Source organism: Oryctolagus cuniculus, chromosome 16, assembly GCF_051225735.1.
Source record: "Oryctolagus cuniculus isolate XC-2025 breed Fujian yellow rabbit chromosome 16, ASM5122573v1, whole genome shotgun sequence".
Taxonomy (NCBI): Eukaryota; Metazoa; Chordata; class Mammalia; order Lagomorpha; family Leporidae; genus Oryctolagus; species Oryctolagus cuniculus.
In genome coordinates, this window is record NC_142882.1 from 4,316,110 (window position 1) to 4,332,034 (window position 15,925).

Here is a 15,925-nt window from a genome sequence, read left to right on the forward strand (position 1 = left end):
ACAATGAAAAATGATGACTTGATCAGCCCTTGCCCTGACTGTTGATGAACAACTTAATATGTTATCCCTCTTAGTATTTTTTGTTTGTTCTACTTAATACTTTTTGTTGAATAATGTAATCAATACACAGTTATTCTTAAGTGTTGAAACTTAACTGAAAAGTGATCGCTGTTAAATATGAGTGGGAATAAGAGAGGGAAGAGATGTGCAATTTGGGACATGCTCAAGCTGACTTACCTCAAACGGTAGAGTTAGAAACATACCAGGGAATTCCAATTCAATCCCATCAAGGTGGCATGTACCAATGACATCTCACTAGTCCCGCTGATCAATTTCTGTTCACAATTGATCAGAATGATAGGACTAAGAGCCAAAGGGAGCACACAAAGAACACTGGTGTCTGCAAATACTAGCTGATCAAATAAAAAAGGAAAGAATGATCCAACATGGGAAGTGAGATACACAGCAGACCCATAGAATGGCAGATGTCCTAACAGCACTCTGGCCTCAGAATCAGCCCTTAAGGCACGAAGATCTGGCTGAAAAGCCCATGAGAGTATTACAGGCTTGGAAAGCCAAAACACTCTGGCAAAAAAAAGGGACCTAAATGAAAGATCTCCATGAGTGAGATCCCAGTGAACAGAACGGGTCATCAATGAAGGAGGTACCTTTCTCTGAAGGGAGGAGAGAACTTCTACTTTGACTACAACCTTGTCTAAATAAGATAAGAGTCAGTGAACTCAAAAGGCTTCCATAGCCTTGCCGACTCATGACAAGAGCCTAGGGTGATTACTGAGGCCATAAACAAGAGTGTCAATTTGTTAAGTCAACAACAGGAGTCACTGTGCACTTACTCCTCATGTAGGATCTCTGTCCTTAATGTGCTGTAGATTGTGATTTAATGCTGTAACTAGTACTCAAACAGTATTTTTCATCTTGTGTTTCTATATGGGTGCAAACTGTTGAAATCTTTACTTCATATATGCTAAACTGATCTTCTGTATATAAAGAGAATTGAAAATGAATCTTGATGTGAATGGAAGGGGACAGGGAGCAGGAAAGGTGAAGGTTGCGGGTGGGAGGGAAGTTATGTGGGGTAGCCATTGTAATCCATAAGCTATACTTTGGAAATTTGTATTCATTAAATAAAAGTTAAAAAAAATTTGCACAATTGTTTCATAACATACATTTTCCATGAATTTTTGAAGACTTCTCATTGCATGGAGTGCATCTTTTCCATTCCTAATCTTTTTTAGTGAATCATTTGCATTCAGATTGACTCTACTTTTAGTTTCTACACATTAGAGAGAACAGGAGATATTTGCTCTCTGATTTAGATTTACTTTTCTTGTTAACTGAACAGACTACAAGTTTCATCATTGTACTGGTAATAAATCAAACTCATCAAGACAATGAACTTTCATTTTTATGTAAGTCAGTGAATTCTGTGTGTGTTGTGGCTATACTTCATCTCAATTGTATGAGCCTCTATTAAAAACCTCACTAGTAGCATCAGAGCAGTGAGTACCCAATGGAAAATGTGTTTTGCTTAAAATACTAGGCATCTCATTTATAGCAGTATGAGTTTAGAAAACTTCTGAGTGGAATACTAGAGTTCTCTTATTGCCCTCTTGTCCCATCCTTATTAGATTTACTTCATTAGCAATACATCACACTGATATGCAAGCACAAATGATTAGTCAGTGTTGATCATCACTATTACCTACAGGACATACTATCCATTGTGTTCACTCTCGTGTTGTGTAGTATGTGGGTTTTGCAAAAGATTAAAGGTATGTAGCTGCCCTGTCCATCATAATAGTTCTGAAAGTCACTTGCATTCAAGCAGTACAGTTGTCTACAGCCATCACCCTGCCCTTGGTGTTTGTGGTGGTGGGAATAAAGAGGTGACTTCTGGCTGCTGTTGTCTGTCTTATGGTAAAAAGCAAAGAGTACTCAAATAGTTACTAGTTCTCATGAGAGCATCAACCAAGGTTGAAGGTGCAAAAACAGATCAACATGAGATGACCGTGGTTAACACTAGTGGAAGGGTTTCTTGTTTTACACCTGAAGATGTGGTGATTTGACATACAGAATCGGAACTTCTGAATTCAGGGTGATTACTGGTTCCACATTGATTGAAAACCACATGTCCTAGTGGGTATCTCTATACATGATTTGTTTGGGGTCTATGTGGCATCAAGACCATATGTGCCTGCCCAAAAATGCAGTGTGGGAGGCTGCCCTGTGGCTCTTTATCTTTAAAGTGTGTGACACAGGAGTTTTCTGGTCTGAAACCTTTATGAGAACCTTGCCTGATGCTGCCCTTCATGCCATCTGATGTAATCCAGGTACATAATTGCCAAAAGTTCATGGAGAGGTTTATTGACAAAGCCCATTGACCAAATGTAACTGAGAGGAGTTTCTCCCTTGAGTCTTTTTATCCATGAACTTGGAGGAAATCCTGGCACCTGGGGTGAAGAGGATGAATCACAAACATGTTTTCTTTCCTGTATTTTGCACCTGGCAGAAGACCTGAGCTGCAAAGCCTGAGGGCAGAAAGGGTTTACGATTCCCCCATAGACAAATGGACAGCTGGTGGAAAAAGTCAGATGGAGCAGTATTAATGTGGCTTGATTCAAGGAATCACACACACACACACACACACACACACATGCTATATGTATGCACCTGCATAACCCTGCACGTTCCACTGTGGTTGTGTCCTAGGGTTTTTCTCAGACTCTGAAAATGTTTCCTTGGATTTTTCTGTTGCTTTTTCTGCAGCTATATCTCCTTGTGATTTGTCAGGATGGTCCCAAGTGCTATTCCGAGATTGAACGGAGTTTTTACAAGGATGGAGACATTGAGATTGCTTCCTTTTTCCCCATTTACATACACCGCGTTAACAGAATCATGAATATTTTCCAAAGAGATCTCACATTCATCCGGTAAGTTCCATTTGCCATAATCATTTTCCCTTGATTTACATAATAGCTACTTGTTATTGGGTCTGCAGACCCAATAGACATATGTGGTTTCCTACTCTTTGCATTCTCTGTCTCTCCTAAAAAGTGCTGATAATTAATTTGGAGCATGAGGTGACATTTTCTTTCTTGTGTTCATGCACGGTTCAGGGAAAGGTTTTCTAATTGTAGGAAGGAGGAGAGTCAGGTTGGGATCTTCCTGTGCTTCCCTGTCCATGTTCATCTACTCAGGTGCCTGTTGTGCCTCAGTATTAGATTCTTACGGAACCCATGCACTGTAATGAATGAACTGAGTTACATGAGCTCTTCCACATGTGCACACAATCTTTTCTGCTATGTACTAGATTTGGGGCCATGAGAACACTTCATTTCTTCTACATTGTAAAGAAGAAAAGATATTCAAGAGAGTAAGTTTTCACTAGTTAAAAGCAATCTTGGCTCAACACCTTTGCACAAATATAATAATTATATTTTAATGATGAACATAAGAAATTTAACGTTTGGAATCTACAACCCTCATGATGTGTCCCTGATTCTTTCCTTTTCTGGGAAAAATACATTTCAGAAGGGGGATTATTCTGCTTCCACCCCTCTTTAAGATACATTTTTAGAGCTAAATATAAATGTTTTATATATATATACATAATATACATATATATAAAACATTTATATCTATATATAAATAATATTTATATATCAATAATATATATTGATATATAAATATATATAATTATTTATTTATATTTATTTGTTATATAAATAAATACATTTTATATAAATAAAATATATTTTATATAAATATATTTATTTATTTATTTATATATAAATTATATATATATATACATATATATATATAAAGCGACTCCAGTCCACCCAGGGAGTGTTTCCAGCTTCTCCAAAGTGCTCCTCCCCTTTCACTGTTTCCCTTCTTTCAAGCTCTGAATCTGATTTCAGTTTTCTGGCTTGGGGTGGTCCTTGATCGGTACATTTGATGGGGAAGAGATTTTTCTCGATAAACTCCAAGATTCCATCTACCATCTCCATGCTTTGATGTCATCCAAATTTCTGATCACATAGCCTTCAGCTGAGTTATTCTCTTTCCCCATTGCATCCTGCAGCCTTATGATCATATGACTCTTATTTCAAGAAGTATTTGTGATGTGACATTATGGTGTAAAAGCAGATCTTATTTTATAGAATCTTTTAGGCTGGGTGACCGGATAAAGATACTAGCAGCTTTGGTTCTGGTGAGGACAACTGTCCTGCAAATACGATGCTCTTGACACTCTGTCCTAAGCAAATGCACATATAAAGATTAGAACACTTGAATTTTTGACCATGACCAATCCATCTGTCAGAGTAATTACAGAAGAATTGATGATAATCTGGATTGCAGGCTTTTCCCTTAAAGATCCTTGTGCCTTTCATGCAGGTTTCAATCCAAAAACTACCAATATGTTCTGGCCTTGGTTTTTGCTATTGAGGAGATCAACAAGAACACTCAGCTTTTACCCAACATGACATTGGGATTTGATCTCTATAATGTCATGCACAGTGACATGATGGTGATGGAGAATCCCTTCATCTGGCTTGCGGGAATGGAAAAGCATGTTCCCAATTACACGTGTAGGAAACAGAGCAAGTCTGTAGCCATAATATCAGGAACAAGCATTGCTGTCCAAATGGGGACACTCCTGGAACTCTACAAAATTCCACAGGTGAGTGTGTAAGGGAGAGGGAAAAAGCACATCACCTTAGGTGCCTTACTTAGACCCAAAAGTTTAAGTGACAGAGACCTTATATATTTCACACAGTGCATATTCTAAGTAGAAGGTGTGCAGAGATTTGGTGAAGTAGCCACATTTGTTCTAAAGTGATGTGGGTGAGTGATAATGAGAAATGTTTTCCTCAACCTGTGAGTCTAATGACTCATGAACAAGGAAGTTTATATGTAATGGGAGATGAGAAAAATGAAATATTCTAAAATCTTCTGATCCATCCATCATTTGTTTAATTTCTTCAGGAATAAGATTATTCACTATAGCAATAACCTTACACAGATTTCTTGCCTTTTCCCTTAGCTGACTCTTGGATCTTTTGAACCTCTTCTGAGTGACAGTGCTCAGTTTCCTTCCATCTATCAGATGGCCCCCAAAGACACTTCTCTGGCTGTTGGCATGGTCTCCTTGATGCTTCATTTCAGCTGGACCTGGGTGGGTTTGGCCATCTCAGACCTCCCAAAAGGTATTCAGTTTATGTCCAATTTGAAAGTCGAGATGCAGAAGAATGGCATCTGTGTAGACTTTGTGGAATTCATCCCAGTCACTGAGGAGTCACGTATTTCACTCCAGAATAGGTTTCATATCCAGATCCTAAAATCATCAGCAAATGTGGTGATTCTTTTCTGTGACACTGATTCACTCATAGGTGTCAGCTTTCCAACATGGAAACATGTAATGACATGGAAAGTCTGGGTCACCACCTCACAATGGGATTTTGCCAGTGATGAGCGTCATATTCTGCTCCACTCATTCCATGGGACTCTCATTTTTTCACACCACCATAGTGAGATCTCTGGTTTCAAAAACTTTCTTCAGACAGTTAACCCTTCCAAATACCCAGAAGACTTTTACCTCTCTACATTCTGGTCACTATATTTTGATTGCTCAGTTACTGGGCCATCCTGCAAAACCTTGAGAAACTGTCCACTGAATGCCTCCTTGGAATCCTTGCCTTTTCATCATTTTGATATGAGCATGAGTGATGGGAGTTACAACATATACAATGCTGTGTATGCTGTGGCCCACAGTGTACATGAGATGCTTCTACAAGAGTTAGAAATGCAGCCAGTGAGCAATGGGGCAAAGGTGGCATTTTCTCCTTGGCAGGTAATTTGGTTTCCTTTGCATGACTTGTATTATTGGAATGATCCCCTTAAAAGCTTCTGCGGGTTTTCAAACCAATAACTTGGGATCCTTCCTTCAATCACAAGATATAAATGAGCCTTTTTTTGTAATTTGTGATTAGAAACAGGGTTCCATTTTCAAGTGGGAAGGTAACTTGGATAAGCATCACTGCTGTGTCTTAAAAATTACTCTCCCATCCTGACAATTTAATTATGACTTGTGAATACCTAGACTGTGTCATTCCATTTTCAATCTAAGCAGTAAAAAAATTATTACTTTTTAGTGTCAAATGTTGCTGAGTATGCTCATCCACAATGTACATAAGACATCTCATTAAATTGCATACTATTTTATTCTGGTAACTGCATTACAGATGGTTGTCCTAGGGACACTGGGAAAATAAGTGAGTGTTGGTAACGTGGACCACATTTTGAAACTGTCATAATTTTACAGTTAGATATTTTTGATTGCCCTTGTTTTTGGATGAGCGTGAGTGAAATCACACTTATTTTGATGTAGTCCTCATCAGGTTTTTAGTTTTAATTCATTGAGTGGCTATAAAAAGTTCCCTTTGTTTATTTGTGATTACAGACAAAAGGCTTTCTCTAACCTGGGTTTGATGTGTTATTGCTTGGGCAGTCTTCATGAGAATATGATGCATTTTTTCAGTTGCACCCATTTCTCAAGAACCTCCAACTTACCAATCCTGCGGGTGACCTAGTGAATTTGAATCACATGAGGAATTTGGAAGCTGAATATGACATTCTCAACTTTCTGAATTTTCCATATGGTGTTGGACATAAGGTTAAAGTAGGACAGTTTTCCCCGTATGTTCCACAGAGCCAACAGTTGTCTCTCTCTGAGAATTTGATAGAGTGGGCCACAGGAATTACAGAGGTAAGTTGGTCTGATCATAAGATTCACACTATACATTGTTACCCTCCAATTAATATGGGGATTTGTGCAACTTGGCTTATTATAACTTACTTAGAGACATTAAACCACACCCCTCCCAATCTAAATACTTTGTTATGTTTTTAGTGTCTGAGGATGGACAGTACACACACTTGTTCCTCCACATGTTTTGAATCTTTTTATTTAGGAAATAAACTTGCATGTCATGATTGTGTCAGAAATAGGTGTTTACAGTTTCAGTGAATAGGTTATGCAGGACTTGAAAACCCTCTACTTGGAACAGAAGTAACATTCCCAATATGACCAATATTCATTTGATTTTTCTCAGACTCCACGTTCAGTATGCAGTGAGAGTTGCAGCCCTGGATTCAGGAAAGCCCCTCTGGAGGGGAAGCCTACCTGTTGTTTTGATTGCACACCTTGTCCTGAGAATGAGATTTCCAATCAGACAAGTAAGTCAGTGCCAGCTTCATGGAGAAATTAACACCTGTTTCTTAGAATTTCCTCTTCTCCATGAAAAGAAAAGGATGTGGATTATGACTGCTGAGAAGATTCTTTTCATCTTCTGGTGGAAGTTAAACCTTATATTCAGTAATAATCCCTAAAAGGATAAAATTTTGCACACTATACTTTACCACATGTAGTATTTGCAAAATCATTTAGGTAAATTCATGTCTGCATTCCTTGTGTGTGTTTAGATAAAATGCTTTCACCAAATTCAAATATAGCATGCTTGCAGTGAGAAAGCACAACTCTCATCCAACTGTGTGTAAGACGAAAAGCTGTATTAGAAATTATATAGTATATCATGCTAAGGATAACACTCATCAGATATCATAAATGAGCTAAGCTTAGCCTTTGAGAAAAATCATTGCTTATGAAAATATATATCTTCAGGAACATTCCTATGCATACACACATACACTCATGAGTAAAATTTATTTCAAAATAATACATGCTGACATGCATGGTAAAAAGAATGCATAGCAAGGTAGGTTAATGACATCAAATTCAACACAAACCCTTGAAGATAGGATGTGGACATTATAAGGAAACTGAGGTAAATAAAAATTGGAAGAGCTTATAGGTGGTGCTCATAAAACAAGCAAAATTTATGAACCTCAGAAAGTTGGAACAGTACTAAAAACAAGATTACAATGTCTGTGTGTGTTACACAAAGAGAGCTGAAGAGATCTCTGCACAGATATAAAAATAGTAATACTAGAACTTTTTAATCATTTAATGGTGATAGTTTGAATAGAGAAGAAATTCAGAAATTTCCAGATATAAAAATGATGAAATACATTGAGAAATTTTTAAAAAATTCAAGTATCTTGAAGATTATTAAAATAATGCTTAATACTTTTATTGTGATAAACACTTTCACATAGGAAAGGAACTCTTTCTCAACTCCTGTACAGAATAGGAAAAATGGAAAAATTCTGTTTCTTCTACAGAAACATCTTAACTTGTTTGGTCAAATACTGCCAGATATTTCAGTAAAATGAAATTGTAAGACACTGTTGTTGGAATAAATACACAGATTTGAAATTTTAAACAACATAAATCCAACAGTATTTTTAAATAGTTTACATCATGCCCAATGGCTTGCATACAATAATAATAAGAAGAATAGCATGACTGAAGAAAAACATTTAACAAATCTAAGTGATCTGAGAATTATACAAGAAGAACAAGACAACTCAAAAATGCCAAAAAGAAGGATCAGTTTTCAATCCTAAAGTGTGCTTTAGAATGCTAAAATCATGGAAGTTATGGCTGAAGATTGGATACAAAGTTGAAGAAAGAGTGCAACTTATGCAGGAAATTACCAGGATGGTCTGCTTTGTGCATATAATAGAAATGAAAGCCATGCAACTTATTATAAAGGAAGATATAAAAGTGGAATCATTTTCAACTAATCTTGGGATGGTGTAATACAATCAAAAATCAGTAACTGAGTTAAGTAGTGCTGGAATACTAGATTAATTACAAAAAACCAGTTATTTTTGCTTACCAATTCTGGAAAACAAAGCTCTGAAAATGAGCACATGTAATATCTCAAAAGTAGGAACTATCCAAAGATAAGACCACCTAAATTTTGGAAGACATCTTCAAGTTGCAATATCTGACATCGATGGAGCAATGTATAGAAGGGGATACTGACAGAGAAAGAAACTGATCCTCTGTAAAAAAAAAAAAAAAAAAGAAATTATCAATTCCCAACTTGACTCTCACTGGGATTAAACATGACAATAGGTCTGCTCTGATTTCATCATCATTTAAAAAAATCATCTATTATTTTTCACTTTATGTTTCTGTGTGGGAGCAAACTGTTGAAATCCATACTTAATGTATACTAAGCTGATCTTCTGTATATTAAGATAATCGAAGATGAATCTTGATGTGAATGGAAGGGGAGAGGGAGTGGGAAAGGGGAGGGTTGTGGGTGGGAGGGACGGTATGGGGGGGAAGCCATTGTAACCCATGAGTCGTACTTTGGAAATTTATATGCATTAAATAAAAGTTTAAAAAAATTAAAAAAAAAAGAAAATTCATGTTCAAGGATAAAAAGGTAGCAAAGTGGAACTATGCCAGTAGGGTTCAAGGTGATCTCCAGACTGACTTTGATTACAGGCAGCATCCCAGTGTGTTCCTTGATGGAAATTTGCTCAAGGGTGGCATCTTATCCAGAAGGTATCAAGTGTACAACTCTTCTGCGTTTCTCTAGAACTTGACCATCTGCTTTCTAATGGTGATCTCTCAATCAGTGCTTGCCCATAGAATGGCTATCCAGATCCTACCTTAGAGAGATGTGGTTTAGTGAGATAACAGGGTACTTTCTGTGCACCCAAAATTCACACAGTAAATATCCCAGTGCATGAAATTAAGAGTGGGAACCTGGGCCAGTACTGTGACTAGGAGTTGAAGCCTCTGGCTGGAATGCCAGCATCCCAGTTGGGCTGCAGTTCCAGTCTCAGCTGCTTCACTTCCAATGCAGCTCTCTGCTGATGCTTAGGAAAGCAGCAGAAGACAGCCCAAGTTTCTGAGTCCACACCATGTAGGAGACCCAGAAGAAGCTCCCATTTATTGCCTTAAGACAGCCTAGTTCCAGCTATTACCATCATTTGGGGTGTGAATCACTGGTGGAAGATTTCTTCCTTTCTCTTTTTCCCTCTTTCTCTTTCCCCTTCTCTTTTTCCCTGTCCTCCTGTCCTTCTCTCTCTCCCTCTCACTCTCCCTCTCTCCTACTTTTCCTCCTCCTTCCAAAACTCTGCCTTTCATTAAATTATAAATAAATAAATAAATAAACACTCCTTAGAAATAAAACTGGGATCCTTTGGTCATTAAGAGGGCCATGAGAATCCAGAGGGAATAACACCATTAAAACAAGGGCTTACTGCAGGCATAAAAAGCCAAGACTCTGGCAAAAAATAGCCTCCATGGAGGATCTCCGTGAGACCTCAATGGAAAGAAATGGTCATCAAAGAAGAATATACTCTTCTCAGAAGGGAGGAGAGAACATCCAACTGCTTATGGCAATGTCTAAATACTGATGGCAGCCCATGTCAAGAGCCTCGGCTGATCACTGATGTCATACATAAGAGTGTTAATTGTTAAAGGAATAACAGAGTTACCGTGCATTTATTCCCCATGTAGGAACTCCATCCATAATGAGTTGTGCTTTGAGAATTGACTGCAATTTTTCCCCAAACTCTATTCTATATGTAGTTTGTCTTCATGGATGCAAACTGTTCAAATCTATGCTTAATATGGAGTTGGTCTTCTATATTTAAAATCAAACTAAAAATGAACCATAATAAAGAAGGAGATGGGAGAGGGGGAGGGAGGTGGGATGAGAGTTGGGATGGGAAGGTGGTTTTAGGGGAAGGAACCCCTATATTCCCGAAGTTCTATCTATGAAAAAAGCATTAGTTAAAAAAAGTTGAATTATGAAAGAATGTATTCATTAAGAAAACAAGGACTGCTGCTTGCTCTTGTTCAAAGTGAGGATGCAGCAAGCATGTGCAATGTATAAAGGTCAGAGTAGTCTTTACCACACATAGAAACTCCTGGCATCTTGATCATCACTTCCCAATCTGAAGAAACTGTGAAGAATGAATTTGTGGTGTTAAAATGAAACAGGTCAAAAAGGTAGGTTTTTAAAGTACCATGAGTAGGTTCAGAGAGTAGCCCTTAGTACTTTGTTAGGACAAAAAGAGCATGTACTCATGAGTATGTAAGGTACTTAGGGAGATGGAGTAAGAACTCTGGCTAACATGAGGAAGATGGCATGAATAATGGCCAATAATTTGTAGATGTCATCTTATATGCTATTTCAACACCAAATAAGGACTACTTGCTTAAACTGGCTAAGTCGGGTCCTTGTGAATCAGGAAATTGGGATGATGTTATTGTATGTTTCTCACTAGATATGGACCAGTGTGTGAAGTGTCCAGATCTTCAGTATGCCAACACAGAGCGAAACCAGTGCTTCCACAAAAGAGTGACCTTTCTGTCGTTTGAAGATGCCCTGGGGATGACCCTGGTCTGCACAGCTCTGTGCTTCTCTGTCCTCACCGTTGTTGTCCTTGGGGTCTTTGTGAAGCACCGAGACACTCCCATAGTCAAGGCCAACAATCGTTGTCTCAGCTACATCCTGCTCATCACCCTCATCTTCTGCTTCCTCTGCTCCTTAGTGTTCATTGGTCGTCCCAACAAAACCACCTGTGTCCTCCAGCAGACCACATTTGGAGTGGTATTCACTGTGGCTATTTCCACTGTCCTGGCCAAAACTATCACTGTGCTTCTGGCCTTCAGGGTCACTGGCCCAGGGAGAAGAATGAGACACTGGCTGATATCAGGGTTACCTAACTCCATTATTCCCATCTGCTGCCTGATCCAACTGGCTCTCTGTGGCTTCTGGCTTGGGACTTCTCCTCCCTTTATTGACACAGATGCACACTCAGAGCATGGCCACATCATCCTGGTGTGCAACAAGGGTTTGGTCACTGCTTTCTACTGTGTCCTTGGCTACCTGGGTTCCTTGGCCCTGGCCAGCTTTACTGTGGCTTTCCTAGCCAGGAATCTGCCTGACACCTTCAATGAAGCCAAGTTCCTGACATTCAGCATGCTGGTGTTTTGCAGTGTCTGGGTGACCTTCCTGCCTGTCTACCACAGCACCAAGGGGAAGGTCATGGTGGCTGTGGAGGTCTTCTCCATCTTGGCCTCCAGTGCAGGGCTCCTGGGCTGCATCTTTGTTCCCAAGTGCTACATTATTCTCTTCAGACCTGAGAAGAATGCTTTGAAAGGATTCAGGGATAGAATAATTTCCAAGGAAACAGATGTTCTCAGGAATAGCTCTTAGGCTCTCTCATTTTTCAATGGTTAGAAACTAAAATTTATAAAACTGATTTTGCATTGTGATGTTATAAAATAACTTGCAGCATGTGACCTCCTTATGAACAATTTATACTTTTCTTAAAACATTTTTGTTCTGAAGGACCAATCCACAGAAAATGAAGAGAGAGTGGGATAAACCTTCCATCTTGTGATGGAATGTGAAGATATCTGTAGTGGGCCAGTGCTGGTTCATGCCAAAGCAAGGAGGTTAATTCAGGTGTCCATGTGAGTACCAGGGATGGAAAGGCTTAGGCCATCTTCCAGAGACTTTTCTAGATCTTAACAAGGAGCTGAGTTGCAAGTGGAGCAGACAGGCCATGAACTCGCACCAACATGGGATGTTAGGTTTACAGGTGGTGGTTATATCCACTACACCCTCATGGTGGTCCTAATCCTCCTCCTTCAAAATAATACTGTGTACTAATTTCTTAGCCTGGGTTTTATGTTCATAAGCACAAACCCATCTCATTTCTTTTCAATCCTGTATTTTCATTGTCAACTCATTGACCTTGTTATCTTCCTATTTTGATAAAATGAATTACACATTTGGTTGCTACTTTTAATCATTCATTGGAGTCTATACTAAAATCAGCTTAGTAATATAGTTGGAATATTTCAGTGCAATCATTAGACATGTTGTCATTATAATATGTATAATTCATTGTCCAGAAACTCCTTAATTATATATCATTTCATATGAATTTCAAATGATGTGATACACACCAAGATTTCATTATATGTAGAAGTGATTCTGCAAACTTTTCCATCTGTTCATTTTGTTTATTATAAATTTTGCTTTGATTTTCTTTTGCCAGTGCCAGACATAAGAAGTTTCTATTTGATGTAATCCCAATTGTTAATTTTCGCTTTGAATGCCTGTGATTCTGGGCTCTTTTCCAAGAATTCTTTGCCTGTGCCTATATCTTACAGGGTTTCTCCAATGTTCTCCAATTATTTGATGGTGTTGGGTCATAGATTTAGATCTTTAATACATGTTGAGTGGATCTTCGTGTAAGGTGTAAGATAGGGGTCTTGCTTCATGCTTCTGCACGTGGAAATCCAGTTTTCCCAGCACCATTTGTTGAATAGACTATCCTTGCTCCAGGCATTGGTTTTAGATCCTTGATCAAATACAGGTTGGCTGATGATGTTTAGATTGATTTCTGGTGTTTCTATTCTGTTCCATTGGTCTACCCATCTGTTTCTGTACCAGTACCATGCTGTTTTGAATATAACAGCCCTGTAGTATGTCTTGAAATCTGGTATTGTGAAGCCTATGGCTGTGTTTTGTTGTACAAGATTGCTTTAGCTATTTGAGATATCCTGTGTCTCCATATGAATTTCAGCATCATTTTTTACAGATCTGTGAAGAATGTCTTTGGTATTTCGATTGGTATGGCATTGAATCTGTAAATTGCTGTTGGGAGAATGGACATGTTGATGATACTGATTTTTCCGATCCATGAGCATGAAAGATTTCTCCATTTTTTGGTATCATCTTCTATTTTTTTCTTTAAGATTTTGGAATTCTCATCATAGAGTTCTTTAACATCCTTGGTTAAGTTTATTCCAAGGTGTTTGATTGTTTTTGTGGCTATTGTGAATGGGATTGATATTAACAGTTCTTTCTCAGCCATATCATTGCCTGTGTATACAAAGGCTGTTGATTTTTGGGCATTGATTTTATATCCTGCTACTTTGCCAAACTCTTCTATGAGTTCCAATAGTCTCTTAGTAGAGTTCTTTGGATCCTCTAAGTAAAGAATCGTATCGTCTGCAAAGAGGGATAGTTTGACTTCTTTCTTCCCAATTTGTATCCCTTTAATTTCTTTTTCTTGAAGGTACCTTTCTCTGAAGGGAGGAGAGAACGTCCACTTTGACTATGACCTTCTCTAAATATGATCAGAGTTGGTGAACTCAAAAGGCTTCAATAGCCTTGGTGACTCATGACAAGAGCCTAGGGTGATTACTGATGCCACAAAAAAGAATGTCAATTTGTTAAGTCAACAACAAGAGTCACTGTGCACTTACTCCTCATGCAGGATCTCTGTCCTTAATGTGCTGTAGATTGTGATTTAATGCTGTAACTAGTACTCAAACAGTCTTTTTCACTTTGTGTTTCTATGTGGGTGCAAACTGTTGAAATCTTTACTTCATATATGCTAAACTGATCTTCTGTATATAAAGAGAATTGAAAATGAATCTTGATGTGAATGGAAGGGGGGGAGAGGCAAAGGGGAGAGTTGCGGGTGGGAGGGAAGTTATGGGGGGGAAGCCATTGTAATCCATAAGCTGTACTCTGGAAATTTATATTCATTAAATAAAAGTTAAAAATTTTCTTTTTCTTGCCTAATTATTCTGGCTAAAACTTCCAGAACTATATTGAAATGCAGTGGTGAAAGTGGGCATCCCTATCGGGTACCAGATCTCAGTGGAAATGCTTCCAACTTTTCCCCATTCAATAGGATGCTGGCCGTGAGTTTTCATAAATTGATTTGATTGTACTGAGGAATGTTCCTTCTATACCCAATTTGCTTACAGTTTTCTTCATGAAAGGGTGTTGTATTTTATCGAATGCTTTCTCTGCATCTGTTGAGATAATCATATGTTGTTTTTGCAGTTTGCTACTGTGGTGTATCACATTGATTTATCTGCAAACATTGAACCATCATCCCTGCATACCAGAGATAAATCCTACTTGGTCTGGGTGGATGATCTTTCTGATGTGTTGTTGCATTCTATTGGCCAGATTTTATTGAGGATTTTTATGTCTATGTTCATCAGAGATATTGGTCTGTAATTCTCTTTCTCTGCTGCATCTTTTTCAAGTTTAGGAATTAAGGTGATGCTGGCTTCATAGGAAGGATTTGGGAGGATTCCTCTTTTTTGATTGTTCTGAATAGTTTGAGAAGAATTGGTGTTAGTTCTTTAAATGTCTGGTAGAATTTAGCAGTGAATCCATCTGGCCCTGGGCTTTTCTTTGTTAGGAGGGACTTTATTGCTTATTCAATTTCTGTCTCAGTTATGGGTCTGTTTAGATTTTCTATGTCTTCATGGTTCAATTTATGCAGGTGGTATGTGTCCAGGAATCTATCCATTTCTGATAGATTTCCCTGTTTACTGGTATACAACTCTTTCTAATAATTTCTGATGACTCTTTATTTCTGTGGTGTCTGTTGTTACATTTCCTTTTTCATCTCTGATTTTATTGATTTGGGTCCTTTCTCTTCTTTTTTTAGTTAGTTGGTCCAATTGTGTGGCAATTGAGTTTTTATTCAAAAATCCATCCATTCATTTTGCTGATCTTTTGTATTTTTTTGATTCAATTCTGTTGATTTCTTTTCTAATTTTAATTATTTCTCTTCTCCGAATAGTTTTGCATCTGGTTTCTCTAGTTTTTCTAGATCCTTGAGATGCATTGGCTCTCATTATTTGGTCCCTTTCCAATTTCTTGATGTAGGCACCTATTGCTATAAACTTTCTTCTTAACACTCATTTTGCTTTATCCTGTAATTTTTATATGTTGTGTTGTTATCCTCATTAACTTCCATAAAGTTGTTGATTTCTGTTTTGCTTCTTCTATGACTCACTGTTCATTTCAGAGCATGTTGTTCAGTCTCCATGTGTTTGCATGTGATCTAGGGATTCCTGAGTTGCTAATTTCCAGCTTCATTCCTTTGTGGTCTGAAAAGATACATGGTTTGATTTCGATTC

General features: G+C 38.0%; 1 protein-coding gene across 1 annotated transcript; it reads left to right on the forward strand.

Annotated features, from left to right (window-relative positions):
- The first annotated feature begins 4,426 nt into the window (after positions 1-4,426).
- LOC149121406 (vomeronasal type-2 receptor 116-like) lies at positions 4,427-12,176 on the forward strand. The gene is made up of 5 exons (XM_089316307.1): positions 4,427-4,705; positions 5,069-5,875; positions 6,563-6,790; positions 7,137-7,260; positions 11,242-12,176. Exons 1-5 carry the CDS (start codon positions 4,505-4,507, stop codon positions 12,174-12,176), a joined length of 2,295 nt encoding a protein of 764 aa, XP_089172433.1. The 5' UTR covers positions 4,427-4,504.
- The last annotated feature ends 3,749 nt before the right edge of the window (positions 12,177-15,925 follow it).

What these genes read in the sequence shown, in the direction of transcription:
- LOC149121406 (XM_089316307.1), top strand. Translation starts at nt 4,505, where the DNA reads ATGACATTGGGATTTGATCTCTATAATGTCATGCACAGTGACATGATG. An exon ending in AACTCTACAAAATTCCACAG is followed by an intron (nt 4,706 to 5,068) that starts GTGAGTGTGTAA and finishes CTTTTCCCTTAG; the next exon opens with CTGACTCTTGGATCTTTTGA. An exon ending in TGGCATTTTCTCCTTGGCAG is followed by an intron (nt 5,876 to 6,562) that starts GTAATTTGGTTT and finishes GCATTTTTTCAG; the next exon opens with TTGCACCCATTTCTCAAGAA.